Source organism: Eupeodes corollae, chromosome 3, assembly GCF_945859685.1.
Source record: "Eupeodes corollae chromosome 3, idEupCoro1.1, whole genome shotgun sequence".
In the NCBI taxonomy this organism is placed as follows: Eukaryota; Metazoa; Arthropoda; class Insecta; order Diptera; family Syrphidae; genus Eupeodes; species Eupeodes corollae.
The window spans coordinates 134,182,481-134,204,749 of record NC_079149.1 but is presented as its reverse complement, the minus strand read 5'-3'; the positions used below and the strand labels follow the sequence as shown (position 1 = coordinate 134,204,749).

Sequence of the window (22,269 nt, the reverse complement as noted above, 5' to 3'; positions counted from 1 at the left end):
CCCAAGATGATTTCATTGTTGAAGAATCTTCAGAAGGAATCATATCTGAGAGAGGAATAAGACAATCTACCAGAATAAGAAATCCACCTGAAAGATACGGTTATCTATCGTACGTGGCCAGCACCAATGATAAAGATTCAAAGACAGTCGCTAAGGCAATGAAGAGCGAACATATGTCTGATTGGAAAAAAGCAATGAACGATGAATATACAGCTCTTTTGAAAAATGGCACTTGGGAAATAGTTTCTTCACCAAAAGGAAAGAAAGCCATAAATTCCACACGGACATTTAAGACGAAAAAAGATGCAATTGGTAACGTCGAAAAATATAAAGCTAGATTGGTCGTAAAGGGGTATTCGCAACGTCAAGGGATCGATTATCAAGAAATATTTTCTCCCGTCGTAAGGTACACGTCCATAAGGGTACTTTTATGTTTGGCTGTACGATATGATTTGGATATCGATCAAATGGATGTTGTGACTGCTTTCCTGCAAAGCGAACTTAACGAAGAATCTCCCTGAAGGTTCAAAATAAAGTATGTAAACTCAAGAAATCAGTGTACGGTCTCAAAACAAGCTAGCAGAGTTTAGAATAAGAAATTAGATGAAACTTCAAAGAAAATTGGACTTCAACAATCAACTGTTCAGAATCTTAAAACATCAAAAACCAACATTTTATCTTCTTTCAAGCAGAAATTGAAGGGATCTACAATTGTATGCCAAATTCAAATATCTAATTCGAAATGCGAACAAAATTAAGTGGTACACTCTAAAATAGAGTTTGGACTTCTGCCCTATAAATTTCTAAATTTCAAAAGCATTCATTTCATCTCTTCAGTTTTAAGTCATATCGACAGAAAGAGTTGGTAAACTTGACCTCACTACGATTCTCGTAAAGTTAAGTCTCTTTTAAAAGTAAAAGAATTTATCTGATTTGAAGACAAAAGTCCATTTAAACAAATATAAATAAAATTATAGAACCAATTTTCACCAACATTATTTTACTATGTTAACAATAAAATTGCTTAACAACTATTATTCTCAAACACATAACAAACAAAGCCAAATTATTTTCCTGAGCCTGAATCCAAGCCTTGCTGTCTTATCTCTCAAATTTAAAATGTTTTTGAAAACAAATAATGCATAAAACGGTGTTTTAAGGCAAAGGTATTATTTTTTACCTTTATTCTGTCAAAACACAGAATGACGTTTTTCGGGTTTAATTCTCAATAATTCTCAATTGCAAAATTTAAACAGGGAGAACCGAGACAAAATATTGTAACATCAAAATGTGTTGCCTCAAAAGAGTTTTGAGTTATCACCGGATTATAATTTTATTTTCAGATGGCTAACTGACAACTTTCTGACATTGACATTTCTCAAAAATATCATATAGGTAAAAATTGACAGTTCATTTCTTTGGCAGATATTTTTTTACGACAAATGTGTTAGTCTGTTGACAGACATTGTCATGTAAATTAAAAGTTCTGTTCGTTTTGGTCAGTGCAGACATTTTTGTGAAAATAATTTGTTGTTTTAAGTTGTTTTAAGAAGAATTGAAAGCTTGCATTCGAAATGGTGAGTCTTCATATCTATTCTGAACTCTTCATTATTCTTCATTATTCACAACACAAAGAACAATTTAAAGTTTACACTCTTTTGTCACATAACTGACAATTCAAATGTCAGATTTTCGTGTTACAGTAGCCGACACTAGGATATTTGGGATCATTTTTTTATTTTGACAGATCTGCCAATATTTTAGGAACTGACAATCACATTTACTATGCTTCAGTTTTTGTATTACTTTTTTATTATAAAATCACTCAGAAAGTACGAATAGTGTTTTAGAAATATAAATGTTTATTTCCCTTGACACAATAGTTGTTAAAATCATCATTTTGGCAAGAAAGGTTTTTATTTTTGTGGAAGACGAAGCTTGCAAAAAACTCTACCAATTCCTTTAATGAAGTGGTCCTTCAATTTGATTCCAAATTATCTACATTTCTAGCACTGCTTACATAGTATTTGATAGTTTCGTTTTCAAAATTCGACTTAAGACTGATATATCAAAGATTTTGCGATAAATAGAAAGGGCTGATTATCAGAAGCTCATCATCGTAAAGATGATTTAGGTAGTGTTTAATAAATGTTTGCAGCTTATTTATGTAAAGAATCGAACCAAGAATAGTTCCCTGTGGTACTTCAGTTAAAAAAAATGATATACAGCACGTTTAGAAAATATTGCAGGATTTATGAGAAGAAATATCGGTCTTGAAGTTTTACTTGACAAAATGAGACGGTAAACAGAGTTGGGTAAAGCATTTTACATTCTTGATGTGTAATTGAAAAAATCATCTCTGTACTTGACAGAAACAAGTAAATAGAAATGCGGGACTAATGTTAAAATTCCGAATTACTTATTACGTTATAGGAACTTGCTGTATTTTTTGTTGGTTAAAGAATAATGGTGGAAATGGAATTCCTCCTTTAAGCTCATAAATTATTACGTTTCATTTGTACATACTTATATGTGTTTTTGTGTATTTAACATCTTATTTCTCTTATTTCTTTTCTTGTAATATTTTTGTTGTTTTTGTACTTAATATTTCTAGTGTGTCTGCCGTTTTGACCGTCAAGGACCACTCTGCGAGAGTTCAATTGTAATTAAGAATGCCGCCTTCTCTGGTGACTCTTATGTAAGCCATCGCATTCACAAGGACATTCCAACACACGACAGCCTCGATTCAGTTCTGCCGATGCATGTGCAATTGAAAGTGCGAACGCGTGCAACAAATGGTCTCATTATGTTGGCCGCAGCACAAGGCACAAAAGGCGGCCATTACATGGCTTTATTCCTGCAAAAGGGTCTCTTGCAATTCCAATTTTCGTGCGGCTTACAAACGATGCTGTTAAGTGAACTCGAAACACCCGTAAATACTGGCAATGAAATCACAATTAGAGCTGAGTGAGTACCATAATATATTTTCTTTTCTTTAATTTTTCAAATACTTCATTTTTTTGTTGAAATTCTAAGGACATGGAATTTTGTTAGTCCTGTGTTTTTGTATTTCTTATTGTAAGGGTTGAATTTTATAGAAGGTATATTCAGAGAGTCTGTAGGGGTGGATGGGTTTTGGGTGGTTTAAGTGTTTTTGGTTTTTGCGGTTGGTTTCTATTACATTAAGTCACAATAAATCATTGGGGACAATGTTGGTTCCTCCACCAAAACCACAATCTCTCTTTCTGCTTTTGCCCCACAAACATGTACAGAAGAAAAATTAATGAAAATAAAAACAAAATCGTAAATCGATTGCGTACATTCCTGCAAATTTACAAAAATGAAAAAATAATGTGTCATGGCAATCGTATCGAACTTAAGGTCTTTTTTTTCCTCCCTTCGCCTCTCGTGTTATTGGGTATGGTATCGCATCGTATCGTGTATTTAATGGCCCTGTCATTTGAGCCCTAGAGAAGAGAGAGGGTAAGGGTTGTTCCTTGCTATAGGTATTATAACCTACTATACATATCTGTGAGGCATGTATAATGTTGCAGCCATTAAGGCCCATTAAATTGAGGGCTTGATGTGCTTTGGTTAGCACTTTGATTGTAGCGCGCAAAGCAATTTCCAATATGGAGTATACCTATACCGGTCCAGTGCGGTGTTGACCGGTAACCGGTAACTGGTAACTAGTAACCGGCAGCGACCAGACCAGTGCTCTGTGCTTTGATATTTATCGACATTTTAGAGTTCTATTGACGTCAATTTGAGAGGAAAATTAGAAGAGGTCAATATAATGTTCATGAGCAAAATTGCCTCATCTATACTTCAACTTCGACTACAACTACTGTCGGCTTTTGGCTATCAATAGTGATGGTAGTTCAGTTGCCTATCTACCTACCTACCGTAACATTCACACACTGATAAGTACATTTCTACCCGTAACCAAAAATATCCAAAAATAGAAAAGGTAAATTTGAATTATTTACTACCTCTACATATCTGAGGACATGTTTTTCTTTTTTGTTGTCCTTCCATAGCCGAGTCGAGTCGGTATATATTTTTGGAATTACTGATGGGAGGAAAATCGATATACCGGATGTAGTGAGATTGTGGATGACAGGAAGTAGTGGTGTAGGTTCAGAATTTATGTACATATACAAATTTATATTTGTTGGGGCTTGAGGTGTGTCTAGTTTAGTTGAAGGAAAATAAAATAAAGTTATTTAAAATATAGGAAATACTCTTTAAGTATAAATACATTTTATACAAAAGCTTCATAAGCTGTAAAATTTTATAAGGAATTAAGGAAATTTCATATTTAGAGACTTTTCGAATCAAGAATTAATTAATTTTTGAAGACAATGGTTTTGTACTATCAAAATGAACATAATTTTTAAGTTGGACATACAATTAACATTTATTTTTCTAGAAACTACTTTGCGTTAATTAAATCTTCACCAATTTTGAAAATTCAAATGCATCTAAGTGGTTCTCCAGAATCCAATTATCTCAGGACTTAAGGGGGTTTTTGGTAGAGTTCTGTTAACACTCTATTAGAAAACAAAATAGAATTTTTTTTAAGGTAAACAGACAATCTTGAAAAGATGTGGGAAGAAAAATAGCACCACTGAATTTCGCAAACTTTATGAAGTTAAAAACGGAATTCAAAGCGAAACCTCAATGAGCTACAAATTTAAACCGAGTTGCAACGAATTTTGTGGAAGAATTCGTAGACTGAAAAAAATATTGAGATGAACAGTTGTTTAGCTCTCCGGGGAAACTAACTATAGGTCACTCAATATCTAGAAAATATAAATAAGAAAAAAAAATCATGACTGGTTTTGCCTCAAAAAATTGTTTGTCCTCTATCTGTCAAACTGTAAATTGTCAACATTTCTGAAAATATCGTAGTAATTTTACTTTCTAGAACACTTACACTTTATAAATTGGTTTGAGTCCAACTGAGTGACATCTGCCTTCTGTCAATATTGTCATCTGTAATTATGACATATTGCCATCTGTCAAAATTTAAACTGTCAAGCTCTTTTGAAATATGGCTAGGATGCATCAACTCGGTTTAAAAAATTACGGATTAACAAAACATCAAAATAAATAAATCAATTAGTTTTAAAACCAATCGCAAATACCGTAAATTGTTAAGATTTTTTAAATTTCCAATTTATTTTATGAGAAAAAGTGGGTTAAAGCCAACTGAGTGACATTTGCCTCAATATATTGCTCTTTTTTCATCTGTCAAACTTTAAACTGTCTAGTTCCATTGACGTATGGCTACGATGACGATGGATTTTTGGGTGACTTTTAGAACGAAGTACACCGAGTTCAACCCAATTTAATCAACTCTGTATTAGTCAATGTTGCAAGTTCTGACTGACTGATTGTGGTTCACATCAACAATCGATAGCATGTCTATTATTTTCATTAACAACTATACAACGTATTCGCAGAGTTTACAAGACTTTGGCATATTTTAATGAGCTCTTAAAGGTAGACCAGAGTTATTTATCGTTACTTGGTTTGCACTGAAACACTTCCCTCTTACCGTCCAAAAATGTTCAATATCATCATTTTATTTATAACTCTTTTGGAAATTGTATTCGCCCTTTTTCGTTGCAAGACGCTATGAAGGCAAACACCAGGTGGAACAGCATCACCACGTGTCAGGTCAAAAAAACATCTGGCCAACACTAGATTTTAAACGTTCAAGGTGCTTGCTATCTCTAAGCAGATCGCATATAAGCTCGATAATAAGTGTCATAAGCGGACACTGTCTAATAGGAAAGAACGCCACACGACTAGGCGTATTCTCAAAAGACTTTTGATGAAGCTGTATGGACGAGAGAAGAGGAAACAATTCTTCATCTTCTCTGTACATGCCCTGCTCTGGCTCAAAAACGCAAGAATTACCTAGGAGAATACTTCTTTAACGATCTAAACGATCTAAATCATAACAGCATAATCGGGCTCTCACGTTTCGTAAGATACTCAAACTGGTTCCATTGAGTTTAGGAGAAAGCCTCAAGATTCATATGGTATCACAATGGGCCATTAAACTGGCCTAAGTGTGCCCGTTTTCATTTTGGACAACCATCAGCCACTCAAACCTAACCTAACCTTCGTTAAATGAAAAACTGCAGCAGATAATTAAGAAGTTTCAATCTGACAACTGCTGTCACTTTTGAAGTTTCCATCTGCTGACACTTGACAAACACACAAACACAAAATACGCCATTACTAATAATAAAACGATACAGGTGTCAAAAACGCAACGAAATTGTTTAAATTCACTACAAAAATGTTGAAATTATTGTAGAAAAAAGTTTCTTGATTAATGAAAAGTTTAAATCTGACAACTGCTGTCACTCTTGAAGTTTTTATGTTTAATTGTAAACGGTTTGAAAAGTTTCTCGATTAGCTTCTAAAAAATGTTTTACAATAAACGCGACTAGATACTCTAATTCATAAAGAACTGGAAAAATTTTGCAAATATTTTGGGTGTTTTTTTTCAAGAGCTTTATAACGGAAGAACTATTTAACTTTTAAAATCTGGTTGTTAATTTCAAGTCATTTATTTTTTAACCACGATTTTCGACATATGTCCGTGCAGTTACGAGTTATTCGATTGGTCCGATTTTCACTAATTTTGTCCAATAATTCTTATATGGCGTCAATGGTAGCTTGAATATTGGCTTCCAATTTTTCATGAGATGCTGGTTTATCGACATAAGCCAATAAATGAATAAAGCCTCATAAAAGGTAATCGATATGCTTCAATTTAAACAAACGAGAAGGTTAACGAACTCGTCCACTTCTGAAAATTGAGCTTTCAGTAAATTGATGTTGCGTCAGCGTTTAGGAAACTTCTCATGCAGTTGAAAAAAACACCCTTTCCTTTTATATTTGATGTTTTTATGCAATTCAAAATACAGACACATAAATTAAAGCTCCTGTTTTTTCGTAGCTTAATTTAGTGAACATGTTTTCCAAAAAACTTTATCTATCACGGCAAAATGATAACTTTTAGCTTAACAGTTTATAACACAACTAAAACCTAAATCACCTACCGCCTATAAAACACAAACTGATTTATTATGTGGTTGAACTTTCAAAACCCAACGTTTCACCCACATTCCTACCATCTAATAAAAATCAAACAATAAATCTCATAAATTCGTAAATCCATAGACGAATTGTTTAATCGCTTATCAATTCGGTCAGTTGCATAATAAATTCACCATAAAAATAATTATTATATCATATCCTTTATGGTATATCAAACATACGAACAAAAAAAAAAACAGAAACAGGATAACTTCATCTATCACAAAACCACATCAAAATCACACCATAAATTTTATCGACTTTTACCAAATATCTACATATGTACCTAAAAGTTCCTGCATCTACATAAATATTAACTTTCACTCTTTTTGGGAAACTAAAACAAAACAAAATTTCTATTTCACAGATTGGACTTCAGCCGCAATTTTACACACTGCAATGCTTCACTGCTAGTCAATGATACATTGGCCATGTCCGGTGATCAACCAACATGGCTTAAATTACTGCCACCAAGAATGCACACACCCGATGTTATACTTAATACATGGTTACATTTGGGCGGAGCACCACAAGCTCCAATTGGTCTTATAATCGAACTGCCACCAGCACAAAGTGGTACAGGATTCACAGGATGTTTACATTCACTTCGAATCAATGGAGCTAGCCGTGAGATATTCGGGTAAGTTTTTATTTCTTTTTTTGTTTGATTATAAGTTCTTTGAAAAGATATTAAAGTTGGGGAAAGAAAAAGGCAAACATTTCGATAGAAAAGTGTACTTTGAACTTTTAAAATATTTTGAAATTCTGGGTTCATTTTTAAAATTATTTGAAAGTAGGAAAGTTTTTAATAATTTTTCGATTAAAAATCCGAAGAATCCCCGCCAATTCCTGGAAATGTTTGTAACTTCGATTGTGGAAATCAGTTTCAGAAACATTTTCTTTCTTTTTAAGACCAAGGAGAACTGTTTTTGATGACTGATTGGTAAGTTTGACATATACATACATATTCTAAGAACTGATACTTATTACCCGTGTTTTTCGGGGGATTCAAAGTATTAGTAAAAATAGAAATTTCCAATAAAACTGTTTTTATATTTAAAAGAACATTATTAGAACATTTTTCAGAATTATTTAAAACAAAATTGTAAACAAAAATTAGCGAAATTCAGACCAGAACTAATTTTAACACACACAATTGTTAAATTTTAAGAATATTTAGTAAGATATCAGAAATAATTTATACTTAATTTGTTTTCATGATTTTAAAGTTTCAAATTGAATCTGAATGAAATATCGTCGTCGTTCTTTGAAAACTCCTTAAGTCATTTTCCCGCAAAAATGAAATAAATTAATACACTAAGTTTATGCAGATAGCAAAACTCCCTACGATTCTACGATGCATCATTTTTAGATTATAAAGAATTAAAGCTCTCAAAATCTATTCATTTGTATACTGACTTCTAATTTTATATGTAAATATTTCAAACACACAAAAAATGGACTAAGGGAGTTTTAATAGAACGGCGACGATATGAATGTAGGGAAGGGGTTTGTTCGTAGATAATGGTCTCAGTGAAATGTTTATTTCAGTGCAACCAGATAGCGCTGTCGGGGAGAAACTATAGTGCTTTTTTGGTTGACACTAAATATTTACAAAATAATTTACATAAAAAAAATGTCATTTATTTTTAAAACGCTTATTCGAGTGAGTTCCCAAAAATCAAACCATATTTATATTTACTTTAAATAATAAAAAGGATACAAGGAAGTGTCGATTTTAGGATGAGCTACTTTGAAAGCCAGAATAAATTCTGTGTCTGCATCTTTTTCGAATGACTTAGGTTTAATTTGTCATTGAAATCAATCCGGAAAATGTTTGTATGGATATTTTACTATTTTTTTGTCATTACAAACACAAACAATATATTGTTCGATTTGAAATCACGTAAAATTTGTTGGTAGTTATAAGACATCACTGCTTTTTTGCGATGCTGATCGTTGCTCAGCTGATTACGATGCGATGCTGATTGACACAAAATTATACGTTTAAAAACAACTTTTGCTTTATGATGGATGTGATATTAATAAAAACTCTGGAGCAACACATTTTAGCTCTTCTAGAACTTTTGTCCCAATACTGATTTTGATTTTCGGCCGGCAATAAATTCATCTTCATATTTTATCCACACTACATCAAAAAATTGCACGTACAGCAATTGAAAACAAATGGGTTTCCCTTACACTGTGAACTTCCTACCACAAATCTGAGCTTATTGACTTTATTTGATATAATTATAATTTATAATAGGAAGTGCAACAAAATGTTCAAGCTTTTCCTCATGGTTTTTTGGTTAGTAGAATTTTGCCCGGGATTTCAAAAAATTGCTTGTACATCATCTTCTCTCACAAAATGGTAACAACGGTTCTTTTTGAAATGTAAATTGTGTACTGTAATGATATTGAGAGGCTCAGTATGCCGTGGTGTATTGATCTTTTCAATTGTTTCTTTTTTTAATTTTGAGAAGTCTATTTTGAAAATGGAGGCTTCTCATAAAAAAGTACCTCTTAAAGTAAGAAAACTGATTATTAAACTACACGCTCATATGGAACGAAAAATTGAAAGAATGGTAAAGGATGATCCCAAACAAGGTACAAAAAAGCCTATATTTCAAAAGCAAACGTTTTTAAACGCTGGAACTATGCGAATGCATACGTTTCGAAACCAGATGATTTTTGGAAGAATGTGTTATTCCTTGACGAGAGCAAGTTTAATACGTGCGTTTTGTTCGCATTTCATATATAGTAAAGTGAGAAATTTCCAACAAAACGATCCGCAGTGGCCAGATTTTTGTATTTAAAAATTGGTACAACTGAAAGAAGATCTGTCAAAAAGGGGGTTTGACATGTGGTGTTGAAGCGAGCTTGAAGCTCGCCTCAATTCTTTATATATTTGAAGCGAGTTGAGATTTATCTATTCTAAACTGAGATAAACCTTTTTTTGGAAACAAAGCAAAACATAAATATCTTTTCTATTGCTTTTTCTTGCAAAATAAGCCTAGTTAGTCCATTTTCACTAACAAAACTAAATAATATCAACAGTAATAGATTCGTTTTTTTCGCAATGGAAAACACACATGATTCCAAATGCAGAACTACTCAACGAACACAGCCATCGAGATACAAATACAATATCAATCGTACCAACATTTGAGAACGAAATCACATCAGATCCATTCGAGGCTCGTATAAATGTCAAAAACCTATCCATAGTGAGATTCTACTTTAACTTTTATCGGTGTTATTCTCACTATGGATATTGTTTTTGTTATTCGTGTAAAATCTTACTTTACTATGGATAGATTTCCCAACAAAACACGGGTAATGTCTTTGGGTCGGACGGTCACAGGTTTGTGTGGAGGAAACCAAACCACAGCATTAGATGTGAAGAATTTGCAATCAAAGGTGAACAATGGAGGCGGAAATGTTATGGTCTGGGGAGCTATGGGGTCCAATGGTGTGGAAAATTTAGTTTTTTTTATAGAAACAACAATTGATAAAAAAAAATGTTTACAAATTTTAAAAGAAAATTTGAAAGCCAGCGCTTTAAAATTGCCTTAACATTCATCAAGGATAGTAAAGGTGTGGCTTCTTTATAATGTTAAATAGCAATTTCCTCATCCTCCCCAATCCCAAAACCTTAATCATATTGAGCATTTTTCGTATTATTTGGGAAGAAAGGTCCGAGAATCAAAAATAAGCAATAAAAACCAGCTAAAAGCCGTTATATTGGATGAATGGAACGAAATTTCGCCGGAAGTCACTTAAAAACTAGTTCTCTCTATGAAGAATCGCCCTTAGGATATTATTAAAGCGAAAGGTTATCACACTCGCTACTTAAACTTACATATAATTACTTACACATAATTGCAATTTTGTGATCTTTGATTTCCTACTTTGCCTAATTTGTTGCATTTTTTTTTTCTTCATGCTGTTTGTACTAATTTATTTTGTTTTGTTTTTAATCCTCATATAATAAACAATACCAAAATTGAAAAAAAAAATGGTTGAAAATCTGTTTTCTTAAAATACCTTAGCTATTATTTTGAAGAATCACCTGTACGAACAATTTTTTGATATAGTGTAGTTTCTATTAATAGTTTAATATGTGCGCTGGTAAAATATTTCCTGAAATTTAGAATTTAATTAATTACTTTTCATTGTCGTTTTCCGCCATTTTTGCTCCAAATCGCGTCGGCATCAACAACTTATTAAGAACATCCTTGATGCTTTTTTGTTCATCGCATCAGTTTATCGAACTTTGCATTAATAAAGAATTGACAATTTAAGTGATGTCAATTATTTGCGTTTATGAACTTGCTACAGGGAAGATCTCAAATCATCTCTGCAGTGATGTGTTTGTGAATTTACACATATTTGCCAAATTGTTTCTTGCTAAATATGAATTTTTCTAATTTTCAAAGGAAAATTCACAATTTTCAAAAGGAAAATCAACAGCTGATTTTAGTTACATATTTAGGGGGCGTTTATAGCTATCAGTAAAAGTTTTTAGTTTTTGAACATGTTACAAATTTTTTTTAGCAAATATTGATGCAATAAAATGAATACTATATTTAAGTATTTTTTTTTTCAAAAAGAAACAATTTATTTAATTTATAAATCCATTTTAATTTTTTTAATGATGAAATTTAATTTTACTAAACAGCTGACTGCCAAAAGCCAAACAAAATTCCATTTCGTTTTACTGTTGATGTTCCAATTTTTTACTGTTCCGATCACATCATTAAAAAGAAGTCTCAAAGTGACATTGAATTTAATGACGTAAATTTACTAATTGCTGTAAACTCTCATCAGTAAAACATTTCAGATTCCTTCTGTTTCAAATTTTACTGATGGATTTTACTGATAACCGGCCCCTTAAGCTAAAAATGAAATGAATCGTTCCAGTGACTTGTGTTCCAAATTTTATACAATTTCAATGACAGATTTTTGTCAGAAAAATAAATTAACGGTGGATTTTAATCAAGAAATTTGTTTCAATGACAGAAATGTTCAATGACAGCAGAAACGACCTATCAAACAAATATCAATATTTTGGTTTTTATGATTGAACTATTAGTTTCAAACCTTAAAAGTATATAAAATTTTGTGCGCTTGATGTCAAAATCTTGTAAATTGTAGATTTTTGTATTCGAAAAAAAATTTTTTAACGTTAAACTTGTCTACAGTTCATTATCAATTTTTCAATGATTGCATCGTTTTTAATGAACAGCAGAAATGAGTTAATTTTTAGTTTAAAATAAAATCGTTTCACTGACAGCGTTTCATTTTCATTGTGTTTCCGCTCGTCAGTTTTACTTTTACTGATCATTTCTAATTTAAAATTTTTGTAAAATGACAGAAGTTTTAAGAGACACGTATAACCAAGCTGTCAAAACATTCCAATAACTGGTTTCAATGATGAAAACCAATGCCTCCTTAATAAGGTACTTTTTAATTTTTATCCTGACAAGTAGTGACTTATAAGAAATCGAAAATATGCATATACAAAAGAGATTAGATTAAAGCTAATTAGACAAATTGTTTAATCGGAAAACACACAAAAGTAAATAATTTTGCAAAAATGTGTTGAAATAAGTTGAAATGAAGTTCAGTCAAAACATTTGACTTTTTCTTGAATCACGTTATAGTGGTTTATATATTGGACACTACTCTACAAACACATACATAGAAAATTGATTTCGATACTCGAATAAATAAAAGTCAAATCTCCATTCATGAAAGGATTTTACTTCACCTTTTATGGGCAGTGATTCTGCTACTGCTGTTGTAAAGATTGTTTTTTAAAGGTATTTAACTTTGAAATGGAATAAAACAAAGATGATCTTTTTCAACTGACGTGAAATTTACTTTATTCGAAAGATAATCTTCTCACATTATACTTTACATATGATTTTTGACATGTGACCGCAAGGGTTGGCTCAAACGTAGTCTATTCTGGATGTCCAATCTTTGATGACTTTTTTCAATATTTCGAATGATGTTCATCGCGCGATACATGTTTCGAACGAAACCTTTATTTTCAAAATCAATGTGCAAAATTTGGAAGGCGTCAGTCTTTTAATGTTGAAATGTCAAACTAAACTAAACTGTGAAATTAGGCGCCAGTTAAAATAATACTACCAACTCAAAGTTGTATGCTTCTTAAAAAACATCCTTTACGAAGATTTAACTTCACCATTTATTGGCAGTAATTGTACTGCGGATGGGATTTGTTGATTTTAAAAACACTGTTAATGTTAACACTACGGTCTTGACTCTTGAGTTTAAATGAAAAAAAAAAAAACAAGTTGAATATCCCTTAAATTTTATAAATGTACAAAGACTTATTACGTAAATAAGATAGGCGTTTAATTACATAATATATGCATTGTAGATATGACCTTATACGATGAATGAATGTATGCATATCAAATATAATTTTCCTTAAACGAAAAACAAACAAAATATACGAAGTCGAATTATTATTGTTCTGATTGTGTCTCAGGATTATTTCTGAACACAGGAAACCTATTGGAAAAAAGGATGCCAATGGCTAAAACGCCAACTCAGACACAGTTCTCTCAGATTAACAAAGTTAATTGGTTTAAAATTGAAACTGAGTTCAGCGCTTTTTACACACACACACACAGAATCCAGAAAACGGATGTAGCATCAGTGAGTGTCAACCTCTACCTCCGCGAACCCATCCTTCTTGTCGCGTCATAGTCACCGTCACCGTCGCCTTCGCATCGAATCGTCACACCCACAGTTTATCCTCTTTTTATGTCCTTTGAACGGAGAATTTTCGTTTTAATTACCCATTAAAATGGCTGCCGGTAGACCGTGGAACTGCCTTGGTATATAAACAAATATATATAAATGTAGTTTCGGTTCTTGCAATGAGTGACTTTTTGAAATGAACGAAACAAGTTTCATCAGCACTGATGATGGGGACTATGGGGACATTTCACGAGACGGAAATGAACATACAGTCCAGTCCATCCGGCCGCCGCTGTGCTGGCCGCCATGCCGCATCCATCTGTCTATTTGAATTCTGGAGTGAAAAAGAATTAAAACACCAACAAAAAAGACGAAAAACTGCTACACAGTTGATTCATCAATTTTGCCCGCGAGGAGGACAAGGACAAACGAAAAGGACGACGACGACGAACACGACGAACACGACGACGGACCTCATCTGCAGTTAATATAGACATTTAAATTAGGTATTTTATTGACGGGAAGAGGGTCGCCGGAGTTTTCTAGCACATCGCCATCGCCGCCGGCCGGACAGGCCGCCACACCACCGTCCGTCGCTTGTCGTCCTCGTCGTCGTTGTTGTCGGCGATGATGAAAGGGGAAACTTTTCCATGATCAACTTTTTAATTACTTAATTTAACAACGACCTAAATAGCATTGAATGATGTTGATGTCGTCTCGGACTGAGTTTGAGTTTGAAATGCGAGTGAAGAGTGAGATGATAGTATCTGTTAAATATCCTTTGTTATTTTTGAAATTTCAAACTGAATGCTCGTAGATAACTCCACTCCGACGACGACGATGACAAAAATTCCAATAATAAAGTTGTATACTTGCGACAAATTATCACTGAACTTGGTGGTTTGGGGTACGTTTATGTAGAACTAGGTACGCTTGATGATGACTTTGAGGCATAGAACAGTTCTTACTCCTTATGTCCTTATTACCGAGCGTAAAAGTTTTCTTTTTTCTATAAAAACAAAGGATTCCACGGTTGAGTAAAGCATCAATTCAGAGAAACTAATACTTACGGTTTTTGAGAGAATTGTTTCCCATCGAATGATCCTTTTAAGTTGGTTTGGTCTTTCGAGGACGGTTCCTTCCTTCTTCCTTATTATTACATCTGAGACACAATAGAGACAAGATTTAATTTACTTCTTTTTTTTTAAAGGATTTTGTTACTTAACGGTGTTGGGGAGGTGCGGCGCTGCGGTGACAGATGATGAATCGACTATTTCGAACAAGGTATAGAATTTGTATAGAGTAGACAACGAGAAGTTTTAATTAGGTTTTCAAGCGATGATTTGGGTTGATAAATTTCCCAAAGTATATTCAATAGAATGTGATCGTTGTCGTCGGTCGTCGGTCGTCTTCTTGGTTCAATATGGTTCGGTGAATTTTGTGTTATATATTTAAACAACTTAATATAATTTAAATGAGATTTTTGGTAGGTCAATTGAAAAGCCTTTGATGTGGTTAAGGAACTGTTAAGATCTTTGATATCCAAGTAATTTGCATTATTTGTTGGAAATAAAGGCTGAACTTAGGGTTAGATTATGATTCTCGGAATGACTTCAGAGAAACTGAACTTTGACTTGTTTATTTATACAAAAGAAATACAATTTATTTGAATCATGATTTTCTATTGAGAGAGATAAAGGGAAGTGCATTTTGGGGATGCTACAAAAATCTTATCTCTTCATTTCTTTGAATAGTTCTTAGAAATAATGTCCTTATTTCATTTCAATTTCTATTCAATTTCGTCTTTAAATGATAACTTTTCTATGTTTATTTTCTTTATTAAAAAAGATTCAACAAAAATTTAATTTACAGTCTTTCAAATACACAGTAAAACCCGGACAGTGCTTCTCGCTTAAGTGACTAACTTGCACAAGTACCCTTCACTTAACTACCTTTCCCGCTTAACTGCCTTTTAAATTGTATAATTACGAGTATAACGAATTTAACTTAAAATCTTTAAAATCTTTTGAGTATTCACCTCCTTTAGAGTTTTTTGTGTTAAATGCTTTAAATTTCAAACATGTATACAAGTCTTAATATACAACAATGACGGTGACTATTTTTGTATTTGTTTTATATACAAAAATATAAAGATTAGTATATATGCGCAGTTAAGCGGGTTATTTGGTACTGCCTTACCCGCATTATTGTCCACAGAACGGGGTTTTTGAGGTCAGGTTATTCTTATTCTATAAGTTCTATAGGTTTTAGCATGAGCGACATGACGCTAAAAATACTAAATAACAAAGATGGGACCCATAGGCTGACATTTATGGCTGAATCACAAACACGCTTTAGCTTCGGCTTCGGCTTCGTCTTCGTTATGGTAGGCCTGCTTCGAGGTTGCTTTGAATGACATTTTTATTATTTCATCCCTCCAAACAGCAAATATTTTGTTTATTGACATTTTTTTACAGCTGTTGAGCTGTCAGACAAAATAAATGTTCAGATAATTGAACTATAGCTTCCGTTTGGAGTCACATTACGTTCTTTTCCTTTAGATTGTCAAACGAAACGTGATTTCGAAACTCCATTGTGATAGCATGCATAGAATTCCTATGGCTGAACTCGTAAACGTCAGGTGAAGCCAAAGCTGAAGCGTGTTTGTGATTCTGCCATTAAGTTTTTCTACAAGCTGCAGGAGACTACAGGTCTGTTCCAGACATTTCCGCAACAAAAGTTGGTAAAATGTCAAATTTGAGGAGTGGGGATGAAATGATCTCAGAAAGAAAGTAAACAGTCAAAATGTTTGAAACGGTATTCGCATCAATTTGCACGAGTTTTGAGTTTTGGACTACTTTTTTAACGTCAACAAAATAACTCCCGGAAATTACGCCAGAATTTTTTTTTGGAAAAAAAGCCAGAAAATGTTTTCTGCTTTAAATTGGAAAAAGAAGCAGAATTTTTTGTGGAAAATAAGCCAGAAACATTGGAAATTGTGCCAGACAGAAATGGAAAAAAAAAAACCAGAAACCAAAATGGAAATAAGGCCACAAAACCAATTGATATATTCTGGCCTAATTTTTTAATATCAATTTGGAAAAAAAAGCCAGAAAATGTTTTGCATTTTAAAAGTCGCTACTTGGTCAATATTGTAGACATTTTATCACAACAGGAAAAAACAGCCCCTGACATGTACCCGGGGGTGGGCGGTCGCGGGCGCGGCGCGGGCATGGCGTTACGGACGCAGCGCGGTCGCGGGAGCGGCCCGGCGCACGTGGCCATGGCGTTGCGGACGCGGAGGGGGCTTGCGCGGTTACGGCGGCCGGCGTGGCTGTCACGCAAAAAATTACTAAAGTTTTCAATAATTTTTTTTTTTGTAACAATTTATTTAAAAAAATAGCGCTCCGAGCATATTTTAATATGTCTGCATGGCAACAACACAACGTTGCATGTTTTTTTTCACAACGTCAAGTGTCAATGATGAATTCGCGAAAGCAACTAAGCAATAATTCTTACAATAAATGATAGAGACAAAGAATGTGTAGTAAAACTGTTTATTTATTACAACAATTTATACAAAATACAGTTTTCTGGCGTTTTTTCCTAAACATGAAAGGAAAAAACGCTTGAAATTTTATTTCTGGCTTTTTTTCCAAATTTTTTTTTTGCCTTTTTTCCATTTCTGTAAATGGAAAAAACACCAGAAAATTTTTAGGAAAAAATGCATGAAATTCCGAAATTTTGCCAGAAAAATTTGGCAAAAACACAAACACGCTTCAGCTTCGGCTTGGTCTGCGTTACGTTGGGCCTACTTCGAGGTTGCTTTGAATGACACTTTCAATATGACATTTCTAAAATGGCACTTCTATCATTAGCAGCTGTTATTTTTTCCCAAAATAAAAAAAAATATGACTTTTGAAATCGGAAATATTAAATTTATCGCGGAAGTAGCTTACACAGCCTATAATAACCAATAGGAATCCCTCCAAAAGCAAATGTATTTTTGTTTGTTGACTTTTTTATAGCTGTTGAGCTGTCAGACAAAGCAAATGTTCAGCAAAGTTGAACTAGAGCTTCCGTTTGGAATCACATTACGTAACATTACGTTATTTCCTTACGATTGTCAATTAAAACGTGAGGTCAAAGCTTTATAGTGATAGCATGCATTGAATTGCTGGGTCTGAACTCGTAACGTCAGGCGAAGCCGAAGCTGAAGCGTGTTTGTGTTTCAGCCATCAAATTTTCAGTCTGAAACTGTTTTAAACTAGGTGTGGAATAAAATCAACCAATCAAATTGCTTCTTTTTAAAAATGTCACGGGAGTGTTCAAAAACAATGCAATTCTAACAAACAGAGAATCAAGTGCTGATATTTTCTTAAATAAAAAAAAACTTATATTTTTTATATTTAAGATCTAAGCAACAAGAACAAAAATTTGAATGCATAATGTTAACTTATTATTAGCATTGTAGTTTTAAAGACTTCTTACCCTTAATTTCTTAATGGTTTCGGTGTGGAACTACACATTTTCTGAAATGTTTAAAGAGGATTCATGAAGAAAACCAAATCTATTTGTTCAATCCTTAAAAATTTGATTGGGTTTGTGGGTAAGTACTAAAGACTTTTGGTTTGTAACAATAAATATTCGTGTCTATTACAAAATCCGTTGAATAAGTTGTGTGTGGATTCAAAGTGATTTTTTGACATATTTATACTAACGAAATGTAAAATTGATTTTCTCCGGAAACTTCTTCTTATTCAAATTAATGTTTTAATAATTTGTTTGTTAACAAATACAAGGTATATTTTTTCAAACATTATTATCGAAAAAGAATCCAATTCCTATTTCGAAAACTTATTGATTTTTTTGGTAAAATATGAAACGAATTGAGGTGAGCTTTTTAAATTTACTTATAAGTTGAGTGAAAAAAGTTTATTTTAATGTTTCCTAGAACTCTCTTCGAATTGAAAAATGAATACAAACTTAAATTATGAAATATTGACTTTATGCAAATTTAAAAAAAATCAACTTTATACAATTATACTAAATTTGCTAAAAATTATCGTAAACGAAAATTTAATTCAGTGGCAATAAAATGTGCATTCGCCCTTAGTTTTATGGTTTTTCGAACACGTCCTTGATATATGTTTTCTAAAGGGAATTCTCCAATTTTAGAAATGTGGGCCCTTATTACGAGAAGTGAATTTTTGTAGTTCTTTTTAAAAAGTAAAAATATGTTTAAAAAAAAAAACATTTTAAAATTAATTTGTGTTCAAATTTATCAAAATTCTCCTTTATATCATTCATGAAAGAACAAAGCAAATTGGCAGCAACGTCAATCGTTATTGTTTCTTTTTGAGAGCTCTAGCTGGTTTTATGAATTTTTCTAATATTGCGCTCCAAATTTCTGTTGAAATGAGGAACTCCAGTTTTGACATTTTCTTAGACAGGCTTAGCGCTTCACTTTTTGTTTCTGGAGCTTGCTCTGGATCTCTATAGATGTCAAGGCTTCAGTAATTTGCTTATAACTATGATGGAGCGCGTTAACTGCATCAGCTCGTGCAGACCATCTTGTTCCAGAAACGCTTTAAAGAACTCTATGTGAACCTAAACATACATAAAATTTATTCGAGCGATGGGTAGAAGCAGAAAAAAAGTTGTATATTTTTTGAACCACTTGAAAGAAACTTTTTGCCTCCTGCACACAACCAGTAGCATGAAAGCCTACTAAGTTATGAGAATGTGCTGCACAAGGTACAAAGGTAGCAAATTCGCACTTCTCCTTTAATCTTGCTTGCAAACCAGAATATTTTCCCGACATATTGCATTATAATAGCTTTGTCCTCTACAATCCTCTTTAGAAATATCATGACTTTCCAGAAATGTCAAGATTGTGTCAGCCAAATATTCAGATTTATGCTTTTCAATAGGTATACATTTTAAGAACCTTTCGATGGGAGCACAATTTTTAACCTACGGAATTACAAAAGTCAACTGGTCGATATGAGAAAGGTCGGGTGTACTGTCAACACTTAGACCTCTTTCACATGAGACGGTTTCCTCCGTACGGTTAAAATCCGTACGGTTTTTTCCGTACGGACTTTGTTTTCACACATAACGTATTTTGCACGTGAATCGTCTACGTTTAATAAAATATAATATTAAATGCTTTAGTACAAGTGATCACAAAAACGGACGGCAGACAAATAAAAATCGTCTTTTGTAAATGCGTTCGCGTAGTCACGTACTCCACTGATAAGACGGCGACGGCACGGTCGCCTAAAAAAACTAAACTAAAAAGTTATGTGATACATGGACTCTCGAAAAAGCCAAAGAATCAGCTGGAAAGCAATAATTATGTAAGTGAAGGTTTTTCAGCTTCAGAAATGGGTTTGATTTTTAAAGTTTGAATTTTAATTTTACATATTTCATCGAAAATTTACGTTCTAAGCTATTTTTGCTTTCATTATGTTGGTAGAAAAGGAATGAACTTACAGTTGCGTTGTAAAAACACCCTACATCACATCATTTCATTAGAACAATCTACATTAAGGACCTTATTACGTTAAGCTTATTTTTAGTTTTTGTTTTAAATTAAAAAATATATAAAGGGTGATTTTTTTGAGGTTAGGATTTTCATGCATTAGTATTTGACAGATCACGCGGGATTTCAGACATGGTGTCAAAGAGAAAGATGCTCAGTATGCTTTGACATTTTATCATGAATAGACTTACTAACGAGCAACGCTTGCAAATCATTGAATTTTATTACCAAAATCAGTGTTCGGTTCGAAATGTGTTTCGCGCTTTACGTCCGATTTATGCTCTACATAATCGACCAAGTGAGCAAACAATTAATGCGATTGTGACCAAGTTTCGCACTCAGTTTACTTTATTGGACATTAAACCAACCACACGAATGCGTACAGTGCGTACAGAAGAGAATATTGCGTCTGTTTCTGAGAGTGTTGCTGAAGACCGTGAAATGTCGATTCGTCGCCCTTCGCAGCAATTGGGTTTGTGTTATTCGACCACATGGAAGATTTTACGCAAAGATCTTGGTGTAAAACCGTATAAAATACAGCTCGTGCAAGAACTGAAGCCGAACGATCTGCCACAACGTCGAATTTTCAGTGAATGGGCCCTAGAAAAGTTGGCAGAAAATCCGCTTTTTTATCGACAAATTTTGTTCAGCGATGAGGCTCATTTCTGGTTGAATGGCTACGTAAATAAGCAAAATTGCCGCATTTGGAGTGAAGAGCAACCAGAAGCCGTTCAAGAACTGCCCATGCATCCCGAAAAATGCACTGTTTGGTGTGGTTTGTACGCTGGTGGAATCATTGGACCGTATTTTTTCAAAGATGCTGTTACGGTGAATGGCGATCGCTATCGGTTAATGCTAACAAACTTTTTGTTGCCAAAAATGGAAGAACTGAACTTGGTTGACATGTGGTTTCAACAAGATAGCGCTACATGCCATACAACTCGCGATTCTATGGCCATTTTGAGGGAAAACTTCGGAGAACAATTCATCTCAAGGAATGGACCGGTAAGTTGGCCACCAAGATCATGCGATTTGACGCCTTTAGACTATTTTTTGTGGGGCTACGTCAAGTCTAAAGTCTACACAAATAAGCCAGCAACTATTCCAGCTTTAGAAGACAACATTTCCGAAGAAATTCGGTCTATTCCGGCCGAAATGCTCGAAAAAGTTACCCAAAATTGGACTTTCCGAATGTACCACCTAAGACGCAGCCGCGGTCAACATTTAAATGAAATTATCTTCAAAAAGTAAATGTCATAGACCAATCTAACGTTTCAAATAAAGAATCGATGAGATTTTGCAAATTGTATGCGTTTTTTTTTTTAAAAAAAGTTCTCTTAAAAAATCACCGTTTATTATACCTACTTTTGTTGGCCCCTAAATCCTATTGACGCCCCTGTGAAGGACGCTTCGAATCTAAATAAATAAGATTTTGTTCATTCCACTTCATACAACTACTGGCATTACTGTTTATAAACCTAAATGAATTTAGTTTATTGACCAATAGCTGAAAGCTTATATGCAAAAGATAACTTCTATTGATTGTTTCAAATACTGCTTTGAAATCTACGGACAATTCATATAAGGGTTTCTTTTTATCGCTTTTTTTGCTATGAGATGATATTTGATCAGGTGTTTAGCTTATTTTATCATTACTTTCGACCAAATTCACAAGACTACAGACCAATTGCTCAAAGATTTTTCACAATTAACTGAGAACAGAAATGCCAGTATTTGGTTAGACTTGAGCCACCGTCTTTAGTTTAGTTTTTTATTTTAGTTTAGTTTATTTCATCAAGCAGAGTTTTACTATCTCTTATAGATTACTACTTATATAATAAATATAATAATAAAATAAT

General features: G+C 33.3%; 2 protein-coding genes across 6 annotated transcripts in view; one reads left to right on the top strand and one right to left on the bottom strand.

The window, feature by feature from the left end:
- Positions 1 to 22,269, top strand: part of LOC129952880 (protein eyes shut) — a 133,087-nt gene that overhangs the window by 99,148 nt on the left and 11,670 nt on the right. For all 5 annotated transcript variants that reach the window (XM_056065804.1, XM_056065803.1, XM_056065805.1 and 2 more), the window contains exons 7-8: positions 2,615 to 2,967; positions 7,490 to 7,762. In XM_056065804.1, coding sequence (XP_055921779.1) covers positions 2,615 to 2,967; positions 7,490 to 7,762 — 626 coding nt within the window. The remainder of the gene's footprint in view (positions 1 to 2,614; positions 2,968 to 7,489; positions 7,763 to 22,269) is intronic.
- The window catches only part of LOC129952881 (MKRN2 opposite strand protein), a 134,592-nt gene that overhangs the window by 106,847 nt on the left and 5,476 nt on the right, over positions 1 to 22,269 (bottom strand). The window lies entirely within an intron of this gene.